At 35.2% G+C, this 25,794-nt stretch overlaps 1 protein-coding gene across 2 annotated transcripts in view; it reads left to right on the top strand.

The window, feature by feature from the left end:
- GALNTL6 (polypeptide N-acetylgalactosaminyltransferase-like 6) overlaps positions 1-25,794 on the top strand; it is a 1,310,737-nt gene that overhangs the window by 529,933 nt on the left and 755,010 nt on the right. For both annotated transcript variants that reach the window (XM_011986093.1, XM_011986094.1), the window contains one exon: positions 12,901-13,067. In XM_011986093.1, the coding sequence (XP_011841483.1) occupies positions 12,901-13,067 (167 nt within the window). The remainder of the gene's footprint in view (positions 1-12,900; positions 13,068-25,794) is intronic.

Here is a 25,794-nt window from a genome sequence, read left to right as displayed (position 1 = left end):
CCTTTCAGGATTTCAATTTCTTCCTGATTCAATCTTGGTTGCTTTATGTTTCCATGGATTTATCCATTTCCTCTAGATTTTCCAATTTGTGTGTATAGATGTGGTTGTATTAGTCTCTGAAGATCTTTTGTATTTCTGTTAGATGAGTTGTAGGGTCATCTTTGTTGTTTTTTATTGTGCTTTTGGAACCTCTCTTTTTGCTTTGTTAATATAGCTAATGGTCCATTGATCTCGTTTATCCTTTCAAGTAATCAACTTTTGGTTTTGTGATCCTTTGTATAAATTTCTGAGTCTCAATTTTATTCAGTTCCACTATGATTTTAGTTATTTATTTTCTTCTACTTGCTTCAGGGTTATTTTGTGTTTGTTTTGTTTTCTAGTTCTTCTATGTGTGATGTTAGATTGTTAATTTGAGACTATTCTAACTTCTTGACATAAGACTTTAGTGCTATGAACTTTCCTCTTAACACTGCTTTTGCTGCATTTCAGGATATTGATATGTGTGTCTCTCTTTTTTATTTCAAATAATTTTTTATTTATATCTTAATTAATTTGTTTACTCAAAAAAAGCAAGTTGTTTAATTTTTATGTAGTTAGGTGTTTTTGAGAGCTCTTCTTGGTATAGATATCTTTTTTTTTTTTTTTAGACAGAGTCTCACTCTGTTGCCTAGGCTGGGGTGCAGTAGCTCAATCTGGGCTCACCACAAACTCCGCCTCCCAGGTTCATGGTGATTCTCCTGTCTCAGCCTCCTGAGGAGCTCGGATTACAGGCACACACCACCATGCCCAGCTAATTTTTTTTTGGATTTTTAGTAGAGACGGGGTTTCACCATGTTGGTCAGGCTGGTGTCAAACTCCTGACCTCATGATCTGCCCACCTCGGCCTCCCAAAGTGCTGGGATTACAGATAAGAGCCACCATGCCGGCCTAGATTTCTATTTTTATTCCTGTGGTCCAAAGGTATAGTGGGTATGACTTTGATTTTTTTGAATTTACTGAGAATTCCTTCATGGCAATGCATGTGGCCAGTCTTGGAATATATTCTGCATGCAAATGAGAAAAACGTGTATTCTGTGGTTGATTGGTGGAGTACTCTGGAGATGTCTATCAGTTACAATAGATCAAGTGTTAATTTAAGTTCAGAATTTCTTTGTTAGTTTTCTGCCTTATAGATGTCTTTAATGCTGTCAGTGAGAGCAGCACCCCCCGCCCCCACCACCCATTATTGTGTGGCTATGTCTTTTTGTAGATATGTGTTTTATAAATTTTTATGCTCCAACATTGGTATGCATATATTTAGAATAGTTAAGTATTCTTGTTGAATTGAACTCTATCATTATGCAATGCCCTATCATCATTATACAATGTCCTTCTTTTTCCCTTTTTTGCTGTCATTGATTTAAAGTCTGTTTTATCTGATATAGGAATAATGACCCCTGCTCTTTTTTGTTTTCTGTTTGTATAATAGATCTTTCTCCAACCTTTCACTTTAAGCCTATGGGTATCCTTACATTTAAGATGGTTCTCTTGAAGACAGCAGATGGATTGGTCTTTTATTACTATTATTTTTTAATCCAACTTGGCACCCTGTACCTTTTAAGTAGGACCATGTACCTTCAAGGTTAGACCATGTACATTCAAGGTTAATAATGATATGTGAGGTTTTAATTCTATTGTGGTTAACTGGTTGCTTTGTAGTTTCTACTGTGTAGTTGCTTCATAGATTCTATGGGCTATGTACTTAAGTGTGTGTTTGTGGTAGCAGATATAATTATTTTGTTTCTGTGTTAAGAACTCCTATATGGATCTTTTTTTTTTTTTTTTGAGAAAGGGTTTTAGTTTTTTTGCCCAGGCTAAGGGCAAGTGCACGATCTTGGCTCACTGCATCCGCCTCCTGGGTTTACGCCATTCTCCTGCCTCAGCCTCCCGAGTAGCTGGGACTACAGGCGCCCACCACCTCACCCGGCTAGTTTTTTTGTATTTTTTATTAGAGACGGGGTTTCACCGTGTTAGCCAGGATGGTCTCGATCTCCTGACCTCGTGATCCGCCCATCTCGGCCTCCCAAAGTGCTGGGATTACAGGCTTGAGCCACCGCGCCCGGCCCTATATGGATCTTTTATAAGGTTGGTCTATTGGCAATAAGTTCCCTTTGTGATGATATGTCTGGAAAATATTTCTCTTTTGCTTAGAAAGCTTAGTTTAGCAGTACATTACTTTTTTTCTTTCTTTCTTTCTTTCTTTTTTTTTTTTTTTCAAGAATGCTGACAGTAGGCCTCAATCTCTTCTGACTTACAAGGTTTCTACTGGGAAATTGCTGTTAACCTGATTTTTGTTGTTGCTGTTGAGAATCTGACCTTTTACTCTACCTGTCTTTAAGATTTGTTGCTGTTGTTGTTGTTGTCCTTGGACAGACTGGTGATTATATGCCTTGGTGATGTTTGTTTTGTATAGCATCGTATAGGTGATCTCTGGATTCTTGCATCTGGACACCTATTTCTCTAGCAAAAGTAGAGAATTATTTTTGCATTATTATCTCAAATATACTTTCTGAGTTGTTTACTTTTTCTTCTTCTCTCTCAGGAATGCTAAGAATTCATAGGTTTGATTGCTTTACATAATCCCATGTTTCTCGAAGACTTAATTCATTTTCTAATTAAGAAAAAACTTTTGCTTGACTAGGTTAGCTTGAAAACCTGATCTTTGAGCTCTGAAATTCTTTTTCTGTTTGATTTAGGCTACTGATGAAAGTCTTCAACTGTATTTTGAAATACATTAAGTGAATTTTTTAATTCTAGAAACTCTGGTTATTTTTTTAAGATGTTAATCTCTTCCTTCATTTATTGGCTTTCTTTGGAAGTTTATTTGTGTTGATTTTCAACCTTGTCTTGAATATCATTCATCTTCCTTGCTATCCAATTCTTTACCTGCCATGTTGGGGTTTCTATTTTGGATAGGGATTATTGCTGGAGAGCGAGCGTGATCCTTCCGTGCTGTCACAATGTTCAATTTTTTTTTTTTTTTTCTGGTGCTAAAAATTCTTATGCTGGGTCCTTTTCATCTGGAGATCCTGGCACTTCTAACTTTTGTAATTATTTTTGTGTGAATAGGATTTTTTTTCTCTCTTTCCCTATAATGTTTTATGTTCTTTCCCTCTACCCCGTTCCTAGGGGATATGACTGTAGAGAATGTTGGATAGGGTCTTTTGGCAGAAGTTGTGTGGTTTTATATTGGGCTGTGCAGTTCCAGCTACAGGCCAGTAGATATCACTTCTGGGTAAAAGCCAGCTGTGGCCAATGTGGCTGGGTATATATATTTGATCCTTGTTTACTGCGAGATATGCCTGAGGCAACGGACTGATTCCTGGCATACACAGTGGCCTGAACTCCCTGCTCAGCTACAGGGGGTGAGCCAAGATGGACAGAGTCAGGCCAGGTAGGTCTGCCTAAAGATTCCCTGAAGGGAGAATCCAGGGGGCAGCCACCAAGCACCAAGAAATGTGCATAGGCCTGGAGCTGGGAAACCTCTTGAGCGGTAACTTCTCTGCACAGGGAGGAAGGGCAGCCTAAAGTCTTAATCCAGGAGGGTGGATGTTCTATAAGCTTAGAGATCTGTCCAGTCATGGAGGGGAGAGGGCCTCACTTCACATGGTCTCTCCACAGAAGTGGTTGACACTCAGGCTGTTGATATGGATGAGTGAGCTCTCTGAATGCCTGGAGATCTGCCTGGGCATAAAACAGAGAGTGCTTTGCGCACTATGGTCTCTGCATAAGAAGGGTGGGACAGCTCAGGCTGTTAATCCAGGTGAGCATATGCTCTGAATGTCTGGAGATATTTCTGAGCATGGAGTAGAGAAGACCTCTCTGTATCTTGATCTCAGGGGAGCAGACTGGGGCACCCAGCAATCACACACACACATGCACACACACACGCACATACACACACACACACACACACACACACACACACACACACAGAGGCAGAGTTGCCAGGTCACCAAGTGGGCCCTGGCTGCAAGTCTCCTCACCCAGGAGAAATCATGGTTGCAGTAGTTCTTCTCTTGCCCTAGACCTGTGGCAAGGGGAGGGCACAATTCCAGTGCCTACTCCTGGGGCATTTTCCACATTTGCTGCTCAATTCTGGCTCTGGAGGCTCCTACCAAACTCCAGAGCAAGCACTTCAATCCCTGACCTGAGACTAAAATACCTGGGTGGCTACACTTGGGTTGCCAAAGAGTGACCGACTCTGTATGCTCCTGGATTAAAAACGGCATCCTGCTCTCAACCCCAGGTCAGGGAAAATGCTGCCACTTTTCCCAATGTCTTCCCCTCTCAGCTTCTCCAAGTCTCTCCCCAAGTTAGCTCCAAAGCTGGGAGAAACAAAGTGGTCTCCCTTGACCTGGACAAATACCCAGTGGAAAGGTGAGTTACAAAGGATAACTCTCTGCCCCTCTCATGTATCAACACTTGACTCACTTTTGACAGCCAGATGCTGTCACAGGGGCTGTTTGTACATAGTCTTCTCTTTGGGATCTGGGGTGTCCTTCACAATTCCAGTAGATTCCCATTTTTCTTCTTGAATTAAAGCTCACGGTGTTGATCTTTATGTACTGTTTTGCTGTTTTTTCTGTGGCTAAGGCCATCTTGAAACAACAATAGCAAAACTTTCTTTTTTATATTGAATTATTCTAGCTAAAATTGATAATTCTGTGTTGAATAGGAATCTCAAAATTGAGTATCTCTGTCTTGTTCCTGATCTTAGAGGAAAAGCTTTCAATTTTTCATAATTGCATGTAATATTAGCTGTGGGCTTTTTACATATGGCATGTATTAAGTTGAATTAATTTTCTTTTATTTCTAGTTTGTTGAGAGTCTTGACCTTTAAAATGTATCTATTTTGTCGATACTTTCTCTGCATCTATTGAGATGATCATGGGTTTTATTTTTTTATTTTGTTAATATGGTGTATCACATTAATTAATTTTCATACATTGAAACATCCTTGCATCCCAGGGATAAGTCCAGCTTGATTATGGTGTATGATCATTTTAAAGCTCTATTGAAGTTAGTTTGCTGGTATTTTATTCAGGATTCTTGCATCTATATTCATCAGAGATATTGGCCTAGAGTTTTCCTTTCTTGTAGTGTCTTTGCCCATCTTTGACATCAGGGTAGCGCTGGCCTCATAAAATGAGTTTTGAAGTGTAGGGCTGTAAATTTTGATTTGATATCAGACATTGTGATTTTACCTTCAAAGGTAAAAATATTTTGTATTACTATAAATATTATTGAGCTTTGTTACATAATGAATTTAAGTTATATGAAAACAGTTTGATACTATAAGATCTTGCTTTTAAGCTAAGTTGGATCAGAGCTGTATTTAGGCTAGGGATAATTTGCCACCCTGCTGAGATAAAACCCATCTAACTCTTTCCATATTCCACCGAATTTTCCAAAAGCATTATTTTATACCCTATGCAAATGATAGGTATTATTTCCTCTAATCCATTCTTGGATTTTATTCCCCAGATCAGGGCTGTTCCTTTGTATGCTTGCACTGATCAGTGCTTAGCTGAAGATGTGAGGAGGACTCTGCAGATCCCCTAAGTTGTGTGTGCAGCTCATTCCTTTAGAGTGCTCTATCTTGCAAACTCTAGCCACTTTAGTCCCCAGGACTCTTGGCTCCATTTTCTTATCTTAGGGAGATCATTTGGATCTGTCTGTGTTTCTCTTAAATTCACCATGCCCTGGAATCTCAGGCTAGAGTATAAGCAGGGGAAATTGTATCCTCTTTCTGAAAGCCACTACTGTTTGTTGCTTGATATTCAATGCCTTGAAAATAATTGTTTCATATTTAAAAATCTAGTTGTTTAGTTGGTAATATGGTTTGGCTCTGTGTCCTTACCCAAATCTCATCTTGTAGCTCCCATCATTCCCACGTGTTGTGGGAGGGACCTGGTGGGAGATGATCGAATCATGGGGGAGGGTCTTTTTTGTGCTGTTCTCGTGATAGTAAATGGGTCTCACGAAATCTAACGGTTTTAAAAACAGGAGTTTCTCTGCACAAGCTCTCTTTTTGCTTGCTGCCATCCACGTAAGTATATTGACTTGCTCCTCCTTCCCTCCCTCCATGATTGTGAGGTTTCGCCAGCCATATGGAACTATAAGTCCAATTAAACCTCTTTCTTTTGTAAATTGCCTAGTCTTGGGTATGTCTTTATCAGCAGCATGAAAACAGACTAATACCGTTGAATCAAGTAGAAAGGTAAATATGGTCCTTGTTAGTGCATTTGACTAAAAGAGGAAATCTCAAACATAATTTTACCTGGAAATAATATTAGACAGAAATAGCAAGAATCTGTATTGTTATTTAAATACACAAAACCAATATAGGAATATTGTGCATAGTGGGCACTATTTCTACTTATTTTAGCCACCTGATAATATAATATTAGTGACTGTTAGAGCCTCTATTCAAATGACAGTTCATCATAAATTTTTTGTGATGGGTATTTTGTCATACATTTTATTGAATTGTTTATCTACAAAAATATTTATAGAGGATACAGCATATATCTCACAAAAACGTTTGAGCTAATCAAGTAATTGCCTACCCCTCCTTAAAATATTATAATATTTATATAATTTAATTAACTCTATTAGTATAAAGATGCCTTAAAGGGCCAATGATAGAATGACATTTCCAAAAGATTATGTAATCAAAAGTGAAGAATGCTGGATTCTTATTCATTGCTTGTGTTACCTCCTGTGTAGGCGATAATTACTGAATTTTCAGAAAAACTATAAACTTCTTAGTTCAGGAACAGTGCCTCATCGTTGTATCACTTTTTCACCCGGTACAATGCCTTTCCAATTAGATTGTAAAATAATTAATGTTTAACTCTCTAAAACTCTGTCTCAATTCTCAATTAAATGGGGGGCTTAACTGGATGACTTCTTAAATGTGGTTGCAGCTCTAATATCATCTTGTCATGCTTCTATAGATATGGGGCTGTAAATATTCTGTTTTTCATCGGTGAAGAAATTCAATCTCTTTCATTTTTCCATTAAATTTTGTCCAAGAAGTAAAATGTTCTTTTCTTGTTTTGTTCTAAAGAAGGTGGAAGACTGAAATGGTTGATTTCACTAGTGTCATTTGCCAAATACTTGTGACTATATTCCTTCTGTACAATACGAGACTGCACATTCTGAGCCCCTGGACTGCATGACTAGTTCTGACCAATGAGCTGTAAGCAGATAACAATATGCCATTTTAGGGATACACCATCTAATTACTAGCTTAATACCCATCAGTGTTCTCATTTATATCTACCACAATTATTGACAGTGGTCAAGATGTTGGCTATTTCTGCTAACCACAGTGAGCAGAGACCCTCCTTCCAACTAGTGTTGAACAGATAAAGGAAGCAAGAAAGAGAATAGTTATTATTTTAAGCCATTGAAATTTGGGAGTGGTTATTACCACCACATAACCTCCTGACTATCGTTATTATATAGGTAAATAAAAACCAAAACAAAACAAAAAATAAAGCCATACTTTGAATAAGCTAACAGAATGATCTAAAGATTGAAATATTTAAACATTCAAACATTTTACTCAAAAGCTGCAATCTCAGAGCTAGAATTTTTTAAATGTGAGTTTTAACACTCTTTCCAAAACAAAACACACAACAGTAGGCAGTGAGAAGTAATGTTTAAGTGATGGTGAAGAATACATGAAGGTTTTAAGATCTCCAAATGAAAGTTCACCTAAATGCCCATAATATAAACATTGACATTGTTGCATACATACTAAAGTATCTCTTTTACACAAAAGTAAGTCACTGATAAGTCTGGTATTTATTCCAAGTATTTGTATTAAAATTTAATTTTTGGCCTTTTTTATTGTTGGAAAAAACACTTATTTTAATAAAATCAATGAAATAATAAAGATAAATTAATGTAACCATGAAAGGAATAAATGTTAAGTATGCATTAAACAATACTATTGAACTATATTTTTAAAATCTTTCAGTTTAGCAAATGCCAATATAAAAAATCAGAAAGTATTTATTCTGTTTTGGAAAAACAGAAGAATATGAGAAAATTTGCCATTGAGGTTTCATTACTTTGAAAGGTCTAGCAGATTGTTTACAAAATAATTTAGGGTTGTTTTTCAGATTTTTAAATGCCTTCACAACTTGTCATTTCTCTCAAGTAAATTTTTAAATAACTCAAACTATATCTTTTGTCTTCCTGGTGCTTTTAAAATTTGAAGGATTAGTTTTTATCCATCTATATAAACTGCAACTCAACAAAGAGATGTCCTTACCTCTGAGCTATTCCTAAACTGCAAGGTAATTTTATGCAAATGCTTATCTGAAAATAATACAGCAATATGAAATGCAATAATTACACCCATATTCCTAGAAACCTATTTCAACACGTTTTCATTTGTCCCTATTTTCTTCTTCTATTTGTGAATTTATACACATTTGTAACCATAAAAAGCATATAAATTGTGTTTGACTTTATTTTACTTATTTATTAAACTCAGTTCCATATTGGTACATCATCTTCATATTTGTAAACTTTTATTCTCAACCTGACTTGACATCAAACCTAAAATATGCAGGCGCAGAGCCTTAATAAAGCCCTGGATGTGCTTCACTATTTCTAGTAATACTATGGGGTAGTCATCTGGATCACAACTTCTTGAATCCAATGCCTGAGGTTGGCAGTGATTCAGTTTTTCTTTGGAGCAGCTTAAGTGCTAGAATGGCCAAATATAATTCAATCAGATTAAGTGCTTTTACAAAGGAGCTGGCTTTCCTTCGAGTGAAAATCAGATCTGCACCCTCATTATTTTTTGCTAGAATTATTACAAGGGCTAATCTTTCTGCTTCTAGTCTCTGCCATTTGCAACACATTGTCTGCCCTGCTGCCAAAGGAATATGTAAACACGATCCAGTCTTCCTTGCGATTAACAATATTTGAAGTACTTCATGTTGACTGCGGGCTAACATCCAAATTCCTTAGAATCGTTTTCAAGATTCTTCATGATCTGTTCTCAACATACAGACTCATTGATAAAGATTTCCTTAATTCTATCAGACAAAGTTAGTCACACTTCCTTCAGGCTCTCAATGTCTATGTGCCATCTATTACGTCACTTGTCTTCTTTGAGTCTAATAATTTTATATATCTGCTCACTGGTCTGTGAACCCTTAAGGGAAGAGACTGAAATGGATTCATCTTTGTATCCTAAATGTCTCTCACTGTTTCTTCTGCAGTTCCTGTCTTTACTAGTTCCACATCTTCTTCCACAGAGGATTTGACAATGAAATAATATAATTTAAACAACAATGACCGTAATAATGTCAGTATTTATTAGACTCTTGCTATTATTAGCTATGATGCTATATGAAGTACATTACATAGATGACCCAATTTAATTCTCATTAGCACATTATGCAGAGGTATTTTTTTTTCTTGCTCCCACATTATCCTGTGTGAGAAAGTTAATCTTACAGAGGGTAAATAACTTGCCCATTGTCACACAGACAGTAAGTTGCAAAGCTATCAGTTGAACCTCGATGGTTTGATCATAAAGTGTGATGTGACTTTTCAATATTTGATACATAATCATCAGGCATGAAATAGTAAGGAGTTTATAATGTAGTCTAATTGAAAAATAAGTTACAGATGTCAATGTAAAAAGGCAATGTTACTACTAATAATCAACTAATGAGGATGAGACCATTTTTATGTATCCACTGTAAAGTCTTCATAGTTGTGTTTCATAGGCCTAGAGACGTCTCTGAGTAGAGCACCAGTAATAATTCAAAAGCTGAAAGAAGTGATGAAATGCATGTGTGATCACTGTTTTTTAAAAACTTATTTAAAATTATCTCCAAGTATAACAAACTGCTACCTTCCCAACTCAACAAAAATAAGAGTGTTGCCTATTTGACCAGCACATTGATTAATGTGAATCTTGACCAGGACATTGATTCAAGAGACTGTTCCCACCAAGTGAGGTATAACTTATTTGCCTATGTCTAAGTTTGGGTTCCTCCAGAAGCAGACCCTGAAACAAAAATTTGACTATAATACTGTTTAGGAGGTAATCACAGAATGTAGAGTGGTGTGGTGCGGGCAATGTGAAAAAGGAAGACAGAAAAGGGAAAGTAACCAGTAAAAGTTGCCTTGTCAAACTGCTGATCACTGTGGGCAACTGTGGTATAATCTTGCTGGGAAGCTATGGGAGAAAATATAGAACACACCTCAGGGTTATCCCACCATGTGACTATTTATTCTCTAACTTCCATTATTCATTGGTTGATACTTGCTCTAGGGGAATTAATTTCTCCCAGAACTTCTGATCTGCCCTTTGTGCAGAGATGAGACAAAGTACTCACTTTGCTATCTGCAGAGATGTATAATAGGACCCTCTTGGCTTATACTGGAATGGTGAGTGCTAAGGAGGCATTGACGCACCAGCATCATCTACTAGAGCTTATCTCTCATGAGCCTCTTCCCCCAGCAAAATAGATTTTTGCCTTGAGCTATGCACCCACATATATATAGATAGATAGACATCTAAATTGACAGATAGGTGTGTATATGATATATGAAAGCTGAGTTGCAAATGGATGTCATTTTGACATCTCAACAATACATGGTCAAAATTGAATTCATTATCGTTGCTCTCAATCTTTGAAACCTTCAGTGCGTCCCTCACACAGGCTCCTCTGTCATTCTGTATTTTATCGGATCAGTTGTCCATGTCCAAAATGTAAGACTCCTCTTTAATCACATCTCCTAGTTACCAAGTCGTGTGAATTCTCTTCCTACGTACACTTTGAACCTGTCCTCTGCAGGCCACCTTCAGTTCTCACTTGAATTTCTACATTTTCCAAATTGGCTTATGGGCCTCTCTCAAATAATCTTATAGCACTCTATTAAACTTCTACACTAGCCATTTCATTTTAAAATTGTAACTATTTATCTTTCTGTATCTCTCATTATAATATAAATGTCTTGAGGTTAAGAACTAGATTTCATTCATTGTTTTACCTCAACTTTGGAGCCTGACCTATATCAAATCTTCAGTAAATTATTGCGACATGAATGAATGAATGAATGAATGAATGAATAGAATGGATCCTTTTATATTTTGTGTGTGAGAGTAATTTGATAGTAATTTGAGCTTAGGCAGATATAAATTATCGAAAACATTTTGAAAGAGAAAGCCTTTGTCACACATGATTGGTCTTGCATTCTTTCTTGTCTACCCTTTCTCTGATTGGATTGTATATGACTCTGAAAAGTCATGAGCCTATTGATTTTTTTCTTTTTTCCTTTTTTTTTTTTGAGACAGTCTCACTCTGTCACCCAGGCTGGACTGTGCAGTGGTGCGATCTCATCTCACTGCAACCTTTGCCTACTGGGTTCAAGCAATTCTTTTGCCTCAGCCAGCCGAGTAGCTGGGATGACAGGTGTGTGCCACCATACCTGGCTAATATTTACTTTTGGTAGAGATGGGGTTTTGCTATGTTGCCCAGGTTAGTCTTGAGCTCCAGGACTCAAGTGATCCTCCTGCCTTGGCCTCCCAAAGTGCTGGGATTACATCCATGAGCCACTGTGCCTGGCCCCTGTTGATGGTTTATACGATATTACTCTGAATGCAAGTCCTCTTTAATTAATAGGCAAGTGATATGTACAATAGCTTGCCCTGATGTTTAAAAAACAAATGGATTCATTGGGAATATCACCCTCATTCTAAGGACATTGTGAGGTGTGATGGTTCTCACAAGTAGGTGCAATATTATGAATATTGATATATCAAAGCACAATTAGTTGGGCTCTTTGACTTTGTTCAGAAGAATCAATGGCTCCACATAGTTATGACCAGGTATGCTGAACTTCAGAAACACTATTTTCCAGATCTGTGCATTATAAGCAGAAACATCTATCTTACTACACTCCCATGGAAATTACTGACAGATCTTTTTCATATTTATATATATTTTTTGACATTTAAGTTATCCTAAAATGAATTTCATGTTTTTACAGCGTTTTTGTGCCCATATCATGTTATAATTTTGATGGGTTTTCAAACACTTTTCATTGTCTGAAAATGTCAAAATTTACTTGTTTAATGAATATTGTTAAAAATAATAAATTATTAGGTTAAATAATGAATAAAGGAATACAATTTTTAAAATACTTCTTTTTCATCTTCTCAGATGGTTCCAACAATGAAAAAAAATGAATCTGAGATTTCTTTTTGGAGTTTTCACTAGGAATAGGATAACATCTTGATTTGGATCTTAATTTAATCTTATTATGTGGTTGTGCTCAGTTAACAGTTATTTTACATTAGATTTTAATTTATTCTGTTTAGAGGCTATGGTTGTTTTTCCCTTCAGGCTTTAAATACTGTCCAGCCATTGAAACACTCCATGACTAAAACTGACTAATTAAACATAAATATTACAGAAGTTAAATTTTTAGATCTCTTCAGGAAATCCATCTAAATCTTAATTATGTGCTCCATGGAAACAGTTTTAAAGCATATTATTCATCCTTATTTCTATTATATAACAACAGGAAAAATGTACATCAACAAGAGCACAACATTTCAACAAACTGACGAATTTGAAACCCTGATACCAAAGAGGATAAAACAGTTGTTTCATTAAGAGTGAGTGTGAAAGGAGATCATTAATACATTCCATGATGGAGCAGAATAACAATCATGCTGTACAAACTCTGGTTGGAAAGTATTAGACCAAGTCGTGTTTCCACAGTTGTCTGATAACATAATGAATAAACAACAGAATAAGATATGCAAGAGTTTTGCATTTGATACACCATTTTTTTTTCCCTCATCTCCAGCTGTAAGCACAAGATGTATCTGGAAAGGCTGCCAAACACCAGCATCATTATCCCATTTCATAATGAAGGTTGGACTTCACTCCTGCGGACCATACACAGTATAATTAACCGAACTCCAGAGAGTCTGATAGCAGAAATCATTCTAGTAGATGACTTCAGTGAGAGAGGTAAGATACAGTTGATAACATTTTATCTGATTTTGCTACCATTCACATAATCATTAAGGACTTTTTAAAAAGTTAATGGGAGCTTCTTTCTGATTCCATCTGAAAGGCGATTATGAAGTTTTATCTATGTTGTGATTTCGTAAAATATTGACCAAATGCAAAAGAAACTTAATGAGAAGCTATTGGTTTCATTTGGTAATCTATAAGAAATTTGCATTACAATCTCTGTTGCAAATTAGACAGGTGTTGGCAAAATGCCTCAAATTCTACTTTCAGCTTCAGGACCAACACTGCAAAATATATTATTGTAAGTACATGTGAATGGTAAAATATTTGAGTTAGAACTATAAAATCTGTTCCTATTTCTGAAAAGTATCTACTCTATTATTTACCAGTATGACACATACTCCAGGCTGTGCTTGTGTTACTTCATAAATATTAGAAATTATAAGGGACACAGGTACATATTTTTACTTGGTAATTCTAGCTATTTTATCTATCTGAACAATAACAGAAACAATTTAGTGTAATAGTATATTACAAAATTTAACATAAGTTTTAATACTTTTATAATTTTATATTTACCTTATAAAAATTTTATAATTTTGTAATTTACTTTCTATTGTATAAATATACTATAAAGTACATTTTATAATTTACCTTATATTTTCTTGCATGAAGGAGCTACACTTAACTGTATATCTGTTAGAAAGAATGACAGTAAACTATTTTGATTGAATATTATTCTTATGCCTCAAAAGAGAATACAGCTTGAGATCACATGGGTTAATTAAGTTTTGGAAGTTTTAATTCATGTTAATTTGAAGTTTTGGAAATGTTATTTGTCACAAAAACATCTTTTATTCATAGTGTTCAAAAATTCTGCAAAAGACTGCTTGATGTGCTAATTGTGAAGTTTCTTTGACAGAGGTAGTCAGTTAAAATACTGGTCTTTATACACTCCTTTTAAATACTGATCCAGAGGTTGCCTAGTATCAGTAGATACTGGGACTTAGGTGACAGAAATGAGGTTGTTTGACACTACACTATTAATATGGCGGAGGTTGCAGTGAGCTGAGATCCCACCACTGCACTCCAGCCCGGGTGACAGAGTGAGACTCCATCTCAATCCTTAAACTATCAACCTGGTCATTTAGGTTTGATTTTAAAGAGGTTTTTGTCTCGTGTTACACAGGTAGGCATGCATTTAATATTACCTAATAATAGTCACTGTCTAAAACTGAAATTTTCCGAGATTTGAAAAACAATGTAAATGGTATATTCACTTTTTTATTCTAATTGAGGTTACTATTTCACAGCAGTCATTATGACCTTAGGCTAAAGATTGCTTCTTAATGTGTTAATAAAGCATTGATTTCAAAAAGTGAAAAAGGGGATAAAGATCTGAGGCTGCAGATTGCCAAGTGAATGGTCTTTGTGATTGACTGGTACTAGGAGAAATAGGCCAGTGTAACTTTTGATTATCTTGGTAAACTATTTATTACAGTAGAATTTTGACCTGGGGGGTAATAGAGTGAGAAATACTTGGTAGCAGGAAATTATGGTGTGTAGAACATGTCTTGTTAAATATTTCTCAGAGATGTTTTTCAGTTGAAAGTCTTTGAAAAGGTTGAAAATCCTGGCACCTACATTTTCTTGGTTCCAAATCACCGTCACCTTTGGTACAGTAGCAGCTTTGGTGGACTATGTTTCTGTATGTCATGTTAGTTGGGAAGAAAGTAGACTGTCAATGTAATTAGTGAAGGGGATAACAGAAAATGGTTAATTTAGGAACATTAATGGTGACTTTTGAATTTCCTAATGGGCATTTCTAAGGGATAATCATTACTTTAATGCTTAGGTAAAATTTTCATTGAGATATTCTACTCTTACGAGCAATCAAGTTGAAAGTATAATTTTATAATCAAATGTAAAAGTAAATTTTGAAAGAAATAGGTGATAAAATGCTTCTCTAGTATTTTATAATACATCATAATTTTAAAGTTATATAAAATAGGAAAGACTCTTTTTCCAAGTTTTTGCTTTAGATTATGAAAATCTCATCTGAGAGTATTGGTTGATGTATATTAGCACTTGAATGGACTTAGAAGCATCACTCCTGCTTTCTGAATTATGAGAAATATAAAGAATTAATGTAATGAACACAGGTCAGAATCCCAACACCATTAACTGTATGATATTTGGTAAATTAACTTTCTCTGTGTGTCTGTGTTTATCAAAATGAGAAAGATAGTGATTCTTCATGGAGAGGTTATGATGGAGGGCTGCCGTGGATGTTTGAGTGAATCGCATGCTCATGAGAGAGTGATTGCTCTCAACTATTGATTTCTTCTCACCAAATACTCTCCTACCGGTGTAGTATAAATAGTCTATACTTTTTGGAGAAGAGACTCTCTTAATTTAATCAAATATGATCCACAATAATCTATCTCTCTATCTATCTACCCATTTATCGATTTATTTATCTATCGCCAGAATCAACAGAAGAATTCATTTAGCGGCCATTTAAAGAGTATCATGCTAATTTATATTTGGAGAAATTAGGACTGCTTTGACATTTAAAACATCTCCAATATGGCCAATAAGCTACTACAAGCATTGAAGTAATATAAAATTCTGAGAATTTAATCAATAATGAGATGATGTTATTTATCTAAATTAAATGCATGGCCTTAGAAGAGTGTTTAGCAGAATCCTTTTCAAGATTGTTTTTACTACTACAAGAAAAGGAAGATACCCCAAGGCATCGCTTGTTTACAGGGCCTCTAAGAGAGAAAACCTTTTTGTGCTCCTTTTTATCTGATACATCTGTAGCTGTGCTGTTAAAAGCTATAATTAACTTATACTTTTCTTAGAAAATTCCCCAAAACTATAACCCTATAATGTGTAGAGTTCTTTTCACCCACTCTTTAAAAGTCAGATTAAGTAGGATAGATGAATTTCAAAATACGGGAAATTATAGGAATTCTGTTGGATTCCTTAAGGAAGTTAATTTTTTTTTTGTTTTACACTTTAAATTTATTTTTAGAAATACATCTCAATTTCATTTCTGTTCAGTATTTGCCACCTTTGCACTATTAACTTTTTCAGATACTCTACAAGATCCTTGGCCAAAAGCACTAAACTTTAACAAGACTTAATCAAATATTACTGCCTTTTATTTTATATCTTCCAGATCAATAGAATAGCTATACATGACCAAAAATATAGGAAAGCCAATATTTTAGACATGTCATTAGCATGAGTCACTTGCTAATTACTTGGAATTCATATTTACAACAAGTATAAGTATATAGTAATTGTTAAATTCTATAATAGTGGCGTTCATATCAATAAAGTAAAATACCAAATTATTAGATAATTACAGAATAATTCTAAACTATTACCAAGTGATTTAGAAAAATCTGCTTAAATAAGATTGACCTAGTTCTCAAAATGCTTTAAAAAAAAGTGAATATTCTATCTCGCAGTTCTCAGTTTAGACATTTTTCCTAAAGCAAGCTTGGTAATAGAATGTCATTTTAGCCTCAGAACATAAGTCCACCATCTATAAAAACATGAAGGTGAAGGCCTGTAGGTAAGTTTTCAACAACCACCGCTGTGTTTTGCTATCTGAAGCTTACCAAAGTTAGTGAGTGTGGCTATTTTTTTTTTTTCCAGTAAACTCTGAGAAATACATTTAACAACTTAACTTGAGGCCTATAACAAGGCTTCATGGTGACTTTAAAGCAGGACTAATCCTGGGCTTATCTCCAAATTCCAGGCAACCTTAACAGCATCCACATGGAAAATGTTGAAATGTGTGAAATAAGCTGGGGCTTAACCTCAGAGATAGGGTATATTGGACCTGACAATTCTCTGAACTTTGCATGCTTAGATGAATGCAAGTCTAAATTGAGGATAGTCACAGGAGAGTTGCTGACACACTTACCTTAATGCAAGTATGGAGGCACTACTGTATACCCGAGTACACACACACAAACACAGGCACACATGCACACACTCACTCATTTCTGCTTCTGCTTGTTTCACACCTCCTGGACAGAAGGGGTAAGTAGTTGAATATTTGAGTTTCAGAAAGATCTGTTATTCTCCATGTACTCATTAGAGAGAAAAACAGACTTGTAACTATCCGCCCAATGCCAACAACTTTCAAGAAATCCAGCTTGCTTTTCCTTAGACAGTCCAGATTCTTACTATCCAAAGTGTGGTGCATGGACCAGCAGCAGCAGCATGAAGTTTGCTAGAAATGCAGACTCTCAGGCCTCACCAGATGAATCAGAATCTGCATTTCAACAATATCTATATGTACTTTCTATAGGAATTAAAGTTTCAAAATCACTGTCATGCATTTTAAAATTGGGGTTGAATGGCCAGACACAGTGGCTCACACCTGTAATCCCAGCACTTTGGGAGGCTGAGACAAGATGATCACTTGAACCTGGGAGGTAGAGGTTGCAGTGAGCCGAGATCATGCCACTGCACTCCAGTCTGGGTGTCAGAGCAAAACTCTGTCTCAAAAAGATAAATTAAAATTAAGCAAAATTGGAGTTGAAGCTTCCGTGAATAATATGGGTGCAATAAGTAACTTCAAAAATCTCGTTTCTTACATGTTATTACAAAATAAATTTTGCTGTTTGTTTATACTGTTTAGTGTGCAATTAATATTGGATTTATAAGTTAATAAAGGACATCCACAGTATTTTATGTAACATTAATTGTTATATTTCCTTGCTAGATATTGCCAATTTCCAAAATTTGTAGACATTTGCCTTGTTTTCTTGTGAACTCATTTTATAGCATTTGATGTTTAATTCCAATTTACTGTCATACCTCATCCCCTTACCAATTTTCCCTTTTTGTTAAACAAATAAGGTCTCTCAAAACTTTGTAAATCTATTTTGCTTGGGAATCAGTCAGTAACTTTTATGCCAGGGAAAAAATATTATATATGCATATATATAATATGTATGAATACCTACATATACATGGAAATAGCAAAGCAATTCCTATAATAATCTACATTACCATTAAAAAATCCTAGACTCTTCATATGGCTGAAAGTGTTTTTAAATCTTTAAAATAGCAAGGATATTTTTAATGATTTCACAAATGACGATGTCAAGTCTTGAATTCAATTTCTGTTTTACACAAATAGTTTCCAAGTATGCATTAAGGAAAGTTTCCATAAGCAGACAAATCAGTCAGCACAAGTTTTACAACTATTTGAAGTTGGAAGATATCATCAGTGTGAAAAAGGTTGTAAAACCGATGAAGAATGGTAGTGCGTTTTATTTTATATTACACAATACTAACACTAAAGTGCATTTAAAGATTCTGAGACGACAGTCGACAAAAATGTTTTAGTGCTGGTATTCCATCAGGTACTTCACTAGATTATAAGACAAGCAATTTTTATGTCTCAGATTTATTGAGAGCTAGTCACTCTAAATAAATCTTGGAGTTATTTAGATTTAATATTCATATTTAAAATGGCAAGGATAATTGTGTTTAAAAAAATCAAACTACAATATCAAACCAAATACTGTTTAGTAGCAGGAAGTAAGCAAATGTTAAAAAATACAACAGTATATTTAGAAATTCAGCATTGTATGCTGAAGAATGGAAAGGAGCTATTCTGCTTTCTGATATTTGTATATCATGTTGCATAAAGTTTAAATGTGCAGATTGTCTTAATGGCTCTGTTCACAAATTACTTTAACATTGGTGAATGTAAGGGAATCTGGGACATTAAGTGACATTGCTTTCTGTGGTCAGATGTATGAACATACCACAGTAATGTGCAGTCAATGTCAGGGAAATTATCCTACAATATAAAGGGGTAAAAGTTTGAGAAGTTACAAAATAAAAAAATCAACTCATAAAAAGTCTTTGTGCATTTGTAAAAGACGGATATTGCCCATTAGTAGCAGAATATGCTTTCAGTAGAATCTGTCTCAGAAGAAAAGCACTTTTGAGATTTCTCTCCCTCTTACTTGTAAATTAAAAATTCAATCTCACAGGATGTAAATGTCTTCAGAAACAACAGAATTTATCTGACAAAAATAATGATAGTTATATATCCTTGTTGAGACTCACCTTTGCCTTCATGTGTACAGTAGCTTTTTATTGTCTCCCTTTTCTCCTGAAATGTGGATGTGAATAATCTCTCAAGTTTTCAGGAACACTACACACATTCACAAGCCTCATGCTTACTACTACAATGCTTTATTCATTCTAGTAGAAATCTGTTTTAAGCAGGTGCTCATTTTGTAAATTAAGGTAAAGGATTCTGAGATACTATAGAAAAATATATATATATATTTTCTTAATAAATTGCATTATGGATTAGCTTTTATAATGAGGGCATTGGTAGTCAGAACATTTCAAAAAGTTATTATGGAGATAATATCTTTTGTCTCCTAAAGAAAATAATAATATATCTCAGTTAAAATTATTTTCAGTTTATTTTAGGATTTACATTTAATTTACAAAGATATATTTGCTGAACCATGCAAACAGACATTTTTTATGTAGCTACCTTTAACAAAAAAGAGCTGTTAGAAATGTTCTAATGTAAGTTGTTTGAGAGAATGGCATTACAATGAAATACATGCAGGCTAATTTGAACACGCATATAAGAATTTTGGAAAATATGTGATAGAATGAAGTGATGGAATGGAAAGGCACAACCTAAGTTTCAATGTCTACCCTGTGTTAGGTTGTATCTTAGTTATCACATGTAGTATTACAGCAACTTCCACAGTAGAAAAAAAATCTTACGCTTGCTTTCTTTTATTTTATTGTAAAAGGTATTATGTGTACTAAATGAATGAAGTAAGCAAAACATACTATTACTCAATTGTCTTTAAAATGTCTATATTGAAAAGTTTTCTCACTTAGTCAATTTTGGGCTTATAAATATTTACATTTGTCCTATGAGTAGCTTTTACCTTTTATAAGCATTTCATTTTGAAGAGATGATTAATCTCATTTAGTTGTCATTTTTCTAACTCACATTTCACTCTTTTGCAGTTTTGCTCTCTTCTCAAATATTAGTTTGTAGTATATGAAATTCCATTTTTTTGTAGGACATTAATGGTTGACTTTGACAATTTCATATATTTCAATCTTTATGACAAAGCATCTTAAAATCTATTTACCTCTGGATGAAAAGTCTATCCTGGGCTCATGTTTTAAACTAATACTTTTAAAAGTAGAGAAAAGCATCAGGTGTTGGATAAGCTGCTCTGACTTTCCAACTGCTTTTTCTGTAGGAAAATTTCACATGGCTGAATTAATATGGGTTTGGCATAGAAGGAGACACTGCTTTTAGAAGCAAAACTGTTACAGCTCACCAGCGTCACAAAGGCATGACTTCCTCAAGAAAAACAAATTGTGCAATTCATTTTATGGCAGATTAAATCCCATTTATTTTTCTTTCAGACAGCTGTTTTGAATAGAATGTCACCAGTGTGAAACCATTTTATGGATTTTGGGCTTCAGATCTTGGGCAGGCATAACTTTCTTTGATGAAATAAAAGGTTATGTTTTATGACTATTCCTCTTGTCAGCAAACCTCAGCTTGTGAGCTTTAATAATACAGTGTTCAGTATTTCAAGCAGCTCTTTTGGATATCTGAATATCCATCTGCTCTTAATTTTTTAAAAAAATCCTTGCATCTACACAATGGAAGAAAGAAAACTTCACAAACATTTTCTCTTTTATCCTGAATTGTAACACTTAAACTCGATAAAATAAAAATATCAATCTCTTAGCATTCAAGATTTTTCATAAGCTGACAAGTTTTGAACATCAAATTCATCCATGTTTATGAAATGTGTTTTAGCAAAATTCTCCCCTAATAAGAATTAAATGTTTTGTGACAACTGAGGAACAAATTCATATTAGAATAATAGGATCTTTGAGATGAGGGATTTGTAGGTGACATGGTCCGTTTGTAATATTTATAGATGAGTAGACAGAGACTTATAAAGATGAAGTCCTAAGTCACAGAGTGGGTCGATTCTACATGCTTAGATAAATGCTGGTTTAATTAAAAATGTACAGTTTTCATGCTTAAGTATCCAAGGTTCCTTTCTTTGTAGTTTTCTCAGATGTTTTATTCTGAGAAACTGAAACAATTCTGATAACTATCATTAATTTAAAAAAACTGCACCACAATTACATAGACATTCTAGATAATTGAATCTAATTTATTACCCATTTTGCCTTATGATCACAACAATAACAGAAACCATCATTTCAGTATGTGTATACCCAAGTAGTGAAACGGAGGATTCCTGAGAATCATAACGACTTGAGCGCACCAATTCCAGTCTCCATAATGGCCTTCCAGGACTTCAGGTGGCCAATCAACGCCTTCCTTCTGGAGAAAACAGTGATTCTAATGTTTGGAAAGGCTCTCAAAGTAGCAAAATAGGTCATAAAACAGAGTTAAATATGTTTTATATAGCTTCACAGACTGATGCACAGTAGAATTTGTTGAGGTACTTAAATGGATTTTGGGCTGGCCCCTTGTAGGGGCTGATTCTGTCTTTATCCTGGAAAAAGAGTTAGGCAGCCTAGCAAGCCTGCTTTGCCTTACCCAGACAAAGGCACATTTGCCATTTCCCAGGCCCATGCTGGTGCCAATGTCTCCAGAAGATGAAAGTCATTCTAGAACAGAGAGAGGCTGGATTAAGGGTAGAGGAGGCATGGGGAGTTACTGGGCAAATGTCTAGCATTGGATTAGAGACTAATTAAATACACATCCTTTATTTTCTCATCTTTTTTCTGCCTGGCCTCTCAAAACATAGATCAAGAAGACTGTATGGAATATATATACACACACACACACATATGTGTGTATATATATACACACACACACATATATATGTGGAATTCATATATATACGCACACACATATATATCTGTATATATGTATGCACACACATATATATGTGGAATTCATACACACACACACACACACACACACACACACATATATATTCTGCTTTGTAAACTAGTGGCTATCTCACAACACAAAAAACCCTTACCGCAATATTGTAGCTCTGTAAAGAACTGCTTAATGCTAGCAACTGTGAGGCTAGTGGAGCAATGATGAAAGAAAATTTAATTTTATATCCTGAATAAACTCTAGCTCTATCACTTGACAGTTTTGACTTTTACATGTTATAATTCTGCATAATTATTAAGGCCATATCCAACTTAGTAGAGACACATTTTCAGTTTGAAATAAAATTTAAGCAATTCAGTTTTGATTGGGTACATGTTTTCCTCTGGTTTTGCCAAGTTGAAACTCTGCTTCTTAGAAAATAAATGGAAGTCTCTGTGAAGAAAAGATTTTCCTTTTATTCGTCCATGAATCTATTTATTTATTTCACAATACTGAGTATTATAAAACCATAGACTCATGAGATAAGTAGAACTACAGTGAGTGGTTAAGAGCCTAAGCATTGGAGACAGAGAATCTTGAATTCAAGTTCTAGCTCTGCCACTTACAGCCCTTGAGACCTTGCAAAGAATTGGATATGAAGCTGGATTACAGAAACAAGATATGACTTCACTATTTAAAATAAAAGCTTTCAAGAAAAGGTATCACCAAACTGGAAAGGGTAGGAAAAATAAGTCCCCGAATATAGAGAGAAGACAGCAAGTTACTCATGATTGCTTCGCATAAGTTCATGCTTGAAGGGCTAAACCAAGTTGGTCCAACCTATGGCCTGCAGACCACATGCAGCCCAGGTTGGCTTTGAATGTGACCCAACACAAATTCGTAGAGTTTCTTAAAACATTATGAGATTTTTTTTTGGTAATTTTTGTTTTGTTTTGTTTTTAGCTCATCAGCTATTATTAATGTTAGTGTATTTTATGTGTGGCTTTTAAGATAATTTTTCTTACAGTGTGGTCCAGGGAAGCCAAAAGATTGGATGCTCCTTGCCTGAACCATTGCATCATACTCAGAGAAAATGCAAAATTTACCTTTTAACCATGAATAATAATATTTATGTAATTGTGATGAAGGAAATAACTGCCCAAGACTGCCGTCAGAAGAATAATTTCTATACATAGAAAAGGCAAATTTTAGGTTCCAAACTTCAGTGTGCTTGTTTTTGACCTTTGGAAAAAATTCTAAAATAATGATGGCATGATGGTTACTAAGAAGTCAAAGAAAAAAAAAAAAAACAGAGGCTGGTGAGGTTCAGAGAAAAGAGAATACTTATACACTATTAGTATGGGATGTAAATTAGTTCAACTATTGTGGAAAGCAGTATGGCAATTTCCCAAAGACCTAGAAACAGAACTATTTCTGTTGCTTTGTTACATTCCCAAAGACCTAGAAATAGAACTATTTGACTCAGCAATTCCATTACTGAGTATGTACCCAAAGGAAAATAAATCATTCTACCATGAAGACACGTGCACACGAATGTTCATTGCAGCACTATTCACAGTAACAAAAATATGGAATCAACCTAAATGTCCATCAATGGCAGATTGGATAAAGCAAATGGGGTACATATACACCATGGAATACTATGCATCCATAAAAAAGAATGAGATCATATCCTTTGCTGGAACATAGATGGAGCTGGAGGCCATTATCCTTGGCAAACTAACCTAGGAATAGAAAACCAAATATCACACGTTCACACTTATAAGTGGGAACTTAATGATAAGAACACATTGGGACATACTTGAGGGTGAAGGGTGGGAGGAGGGACAGGATAAGAAAAAATAACTATTGAGTTCTCAGCTTAGTACCTGAATGATGAAATAATCTGTACAACAAACGCCTGTGACATGAGTTGACTTATGTAACACACCTGCACATGTACCCGCGAACCTAAAATAAGAGTTAAAATGGCATCACTGTTTTTTTAAAATAATCAGAGAAGTAAGTACTATGAATCAGACTTGATTTGTTAAGTTTTAGCCAAACATTATCCCTACTGGAGGTATGAATTTCAAGCCCAGATTCCCTTAAAACTGGGACTTTCCTCACCACCAGGAGTGATCTTAATCTAGTATCCCATCAAACTGCCCCATGGGTCCCACATATAAGGCATGTAGCTTTATCAGGCCACCCATGTAAAAAACATCTGGAGTTACCCCATATTGAATACAGGCACCAATCAGCCTATCCATCCACCCACTGACCAAACCACTTCATTCCACTTCTCTGTGAAAGGTGAGACATGCATGATGAGTAGTGGTACCTCTACTATAACAGAATCCAGGCTGAATCCAAAAGATGCCCTGACATATGACTCTCAGCCCCATGGTAAGCTGCCAGGAGTCCCTGAACATATTGTTTTTGCTAAATGTACACTGATGTGTTTTCACTTACTCCAGATCCGTTACACATCAGTATAAAATCCAGAAGAGGCCCTAATGGCATGACTGCCCTGCTGACTTACTTAAGACCATAGGCGACATGGTTATCTAATAAAACTGCATGGGTTTCTTATTGCAAAAATGATCTGTGAATCAAATGAAGTCACATTGAGCAGCAAAGATTCAGGGATGTATAATTCCGAGATCCACATCTACATTTAAATACCTGCAGCTTCTAATACTTGCAATTTTTGTTTTGTTTTGTTTTTAGCTCATCAGCTATTATTAGTGTTAGTGTATTTTATGTGTGGCCTAAGATAATTTTTCTTACAGTGTGGTCCAGAGAAGCCAAAAGATTGGATGCTCCTTGCCTGAACCATTGCATCATAATCAGAGAAAAGGCAAAATTTACCTGCAGATACTGAAAGCTATAAGATCATAAATGATGTATACATTCTTATGTGTATACTTTCTTCTTTTGAGAATGCTTTATCACAGCTGGCCTGCAGTACCTAAATAAGATTCACTTAATAATTATTACCTTGATTTTAGTCATATTGTACCTAGAAAAGTATATTTTCATCTAAAGTGGCATGACACATTTCAAAAGTGTCCCATAATTCTGTATTTATATTAAAAAGTTAAAATTTCTAGGGTACAGATAAATTCTTCTTCCTAAATGAACAGTATTATTGCTGAGTTGTATGAAGGCAATTTAGTAGTGACCATGGAACTGATGATTGACTTCTAAATTCGAATCAACACACATAGGGGAATCATGCGGTACCCTCTATGTAGGATGGGAAAAGAGGGAAATAGTGAGAGAGGAAGATTTCTTCTACGCAGTCAATGTTGCACTTGACCGAATAACCTACACCACAACTGTTTGTGATTGTACTGCTCTTGTTAGAAATGTAAGGTATTATTAGTAGGTAGAAGCTGAAAGAGAATAGAAATGGCTACTTTCAATTAAAATGCAACTCCATTATGTTTTCATTATATCAGACTTTCATCCAGAAGATAGGATGTCTGTGTGAAATACTGCAACTCGAGTCCAGGTTTCATGGCCAGAAGCAATTGCTTTCAAGTCCTCTACAGAAGTTTGCATTCAGCTTCTTCAACTTGCTCCCTAATTGGCTTCCTCTCTCTCTCCCTGTAATTGAAAAGTGTAAAGGAAACAACATACTCCCTTAGTTAAATAGGTTAACACCTGATGATTAAGAATTGTGTGAAAAAGAGTACAGCAAATGAATGAATGATGATAAACATGTTCCAACCTTTAGGAAAGTTCGCCACTCAATATATCTAAAATTGGTTTTTGCCAGTTTCAGAATTCAGAGAGGTA

This window comes from Mandrillus leucophaeus, unplaced genomic scaffold (genome assembly GCF_000951045.1).
Source record: "Mandrillus leucophaeus isolate KB7577 unplaced genomic scaffold, Mleu.le_1.0 Scaffold292, whole genome shotgun sequence".
Lineage (NCBI taxonomy): Eukaryota > Metazoa > Chordata > Mammalia > Primates > Cercopithecidae > Mandrillus > Mandrillus leucophaeus.
This window is presented reverse-complemented; position numbering and strand designations above follow the sequence as displayed.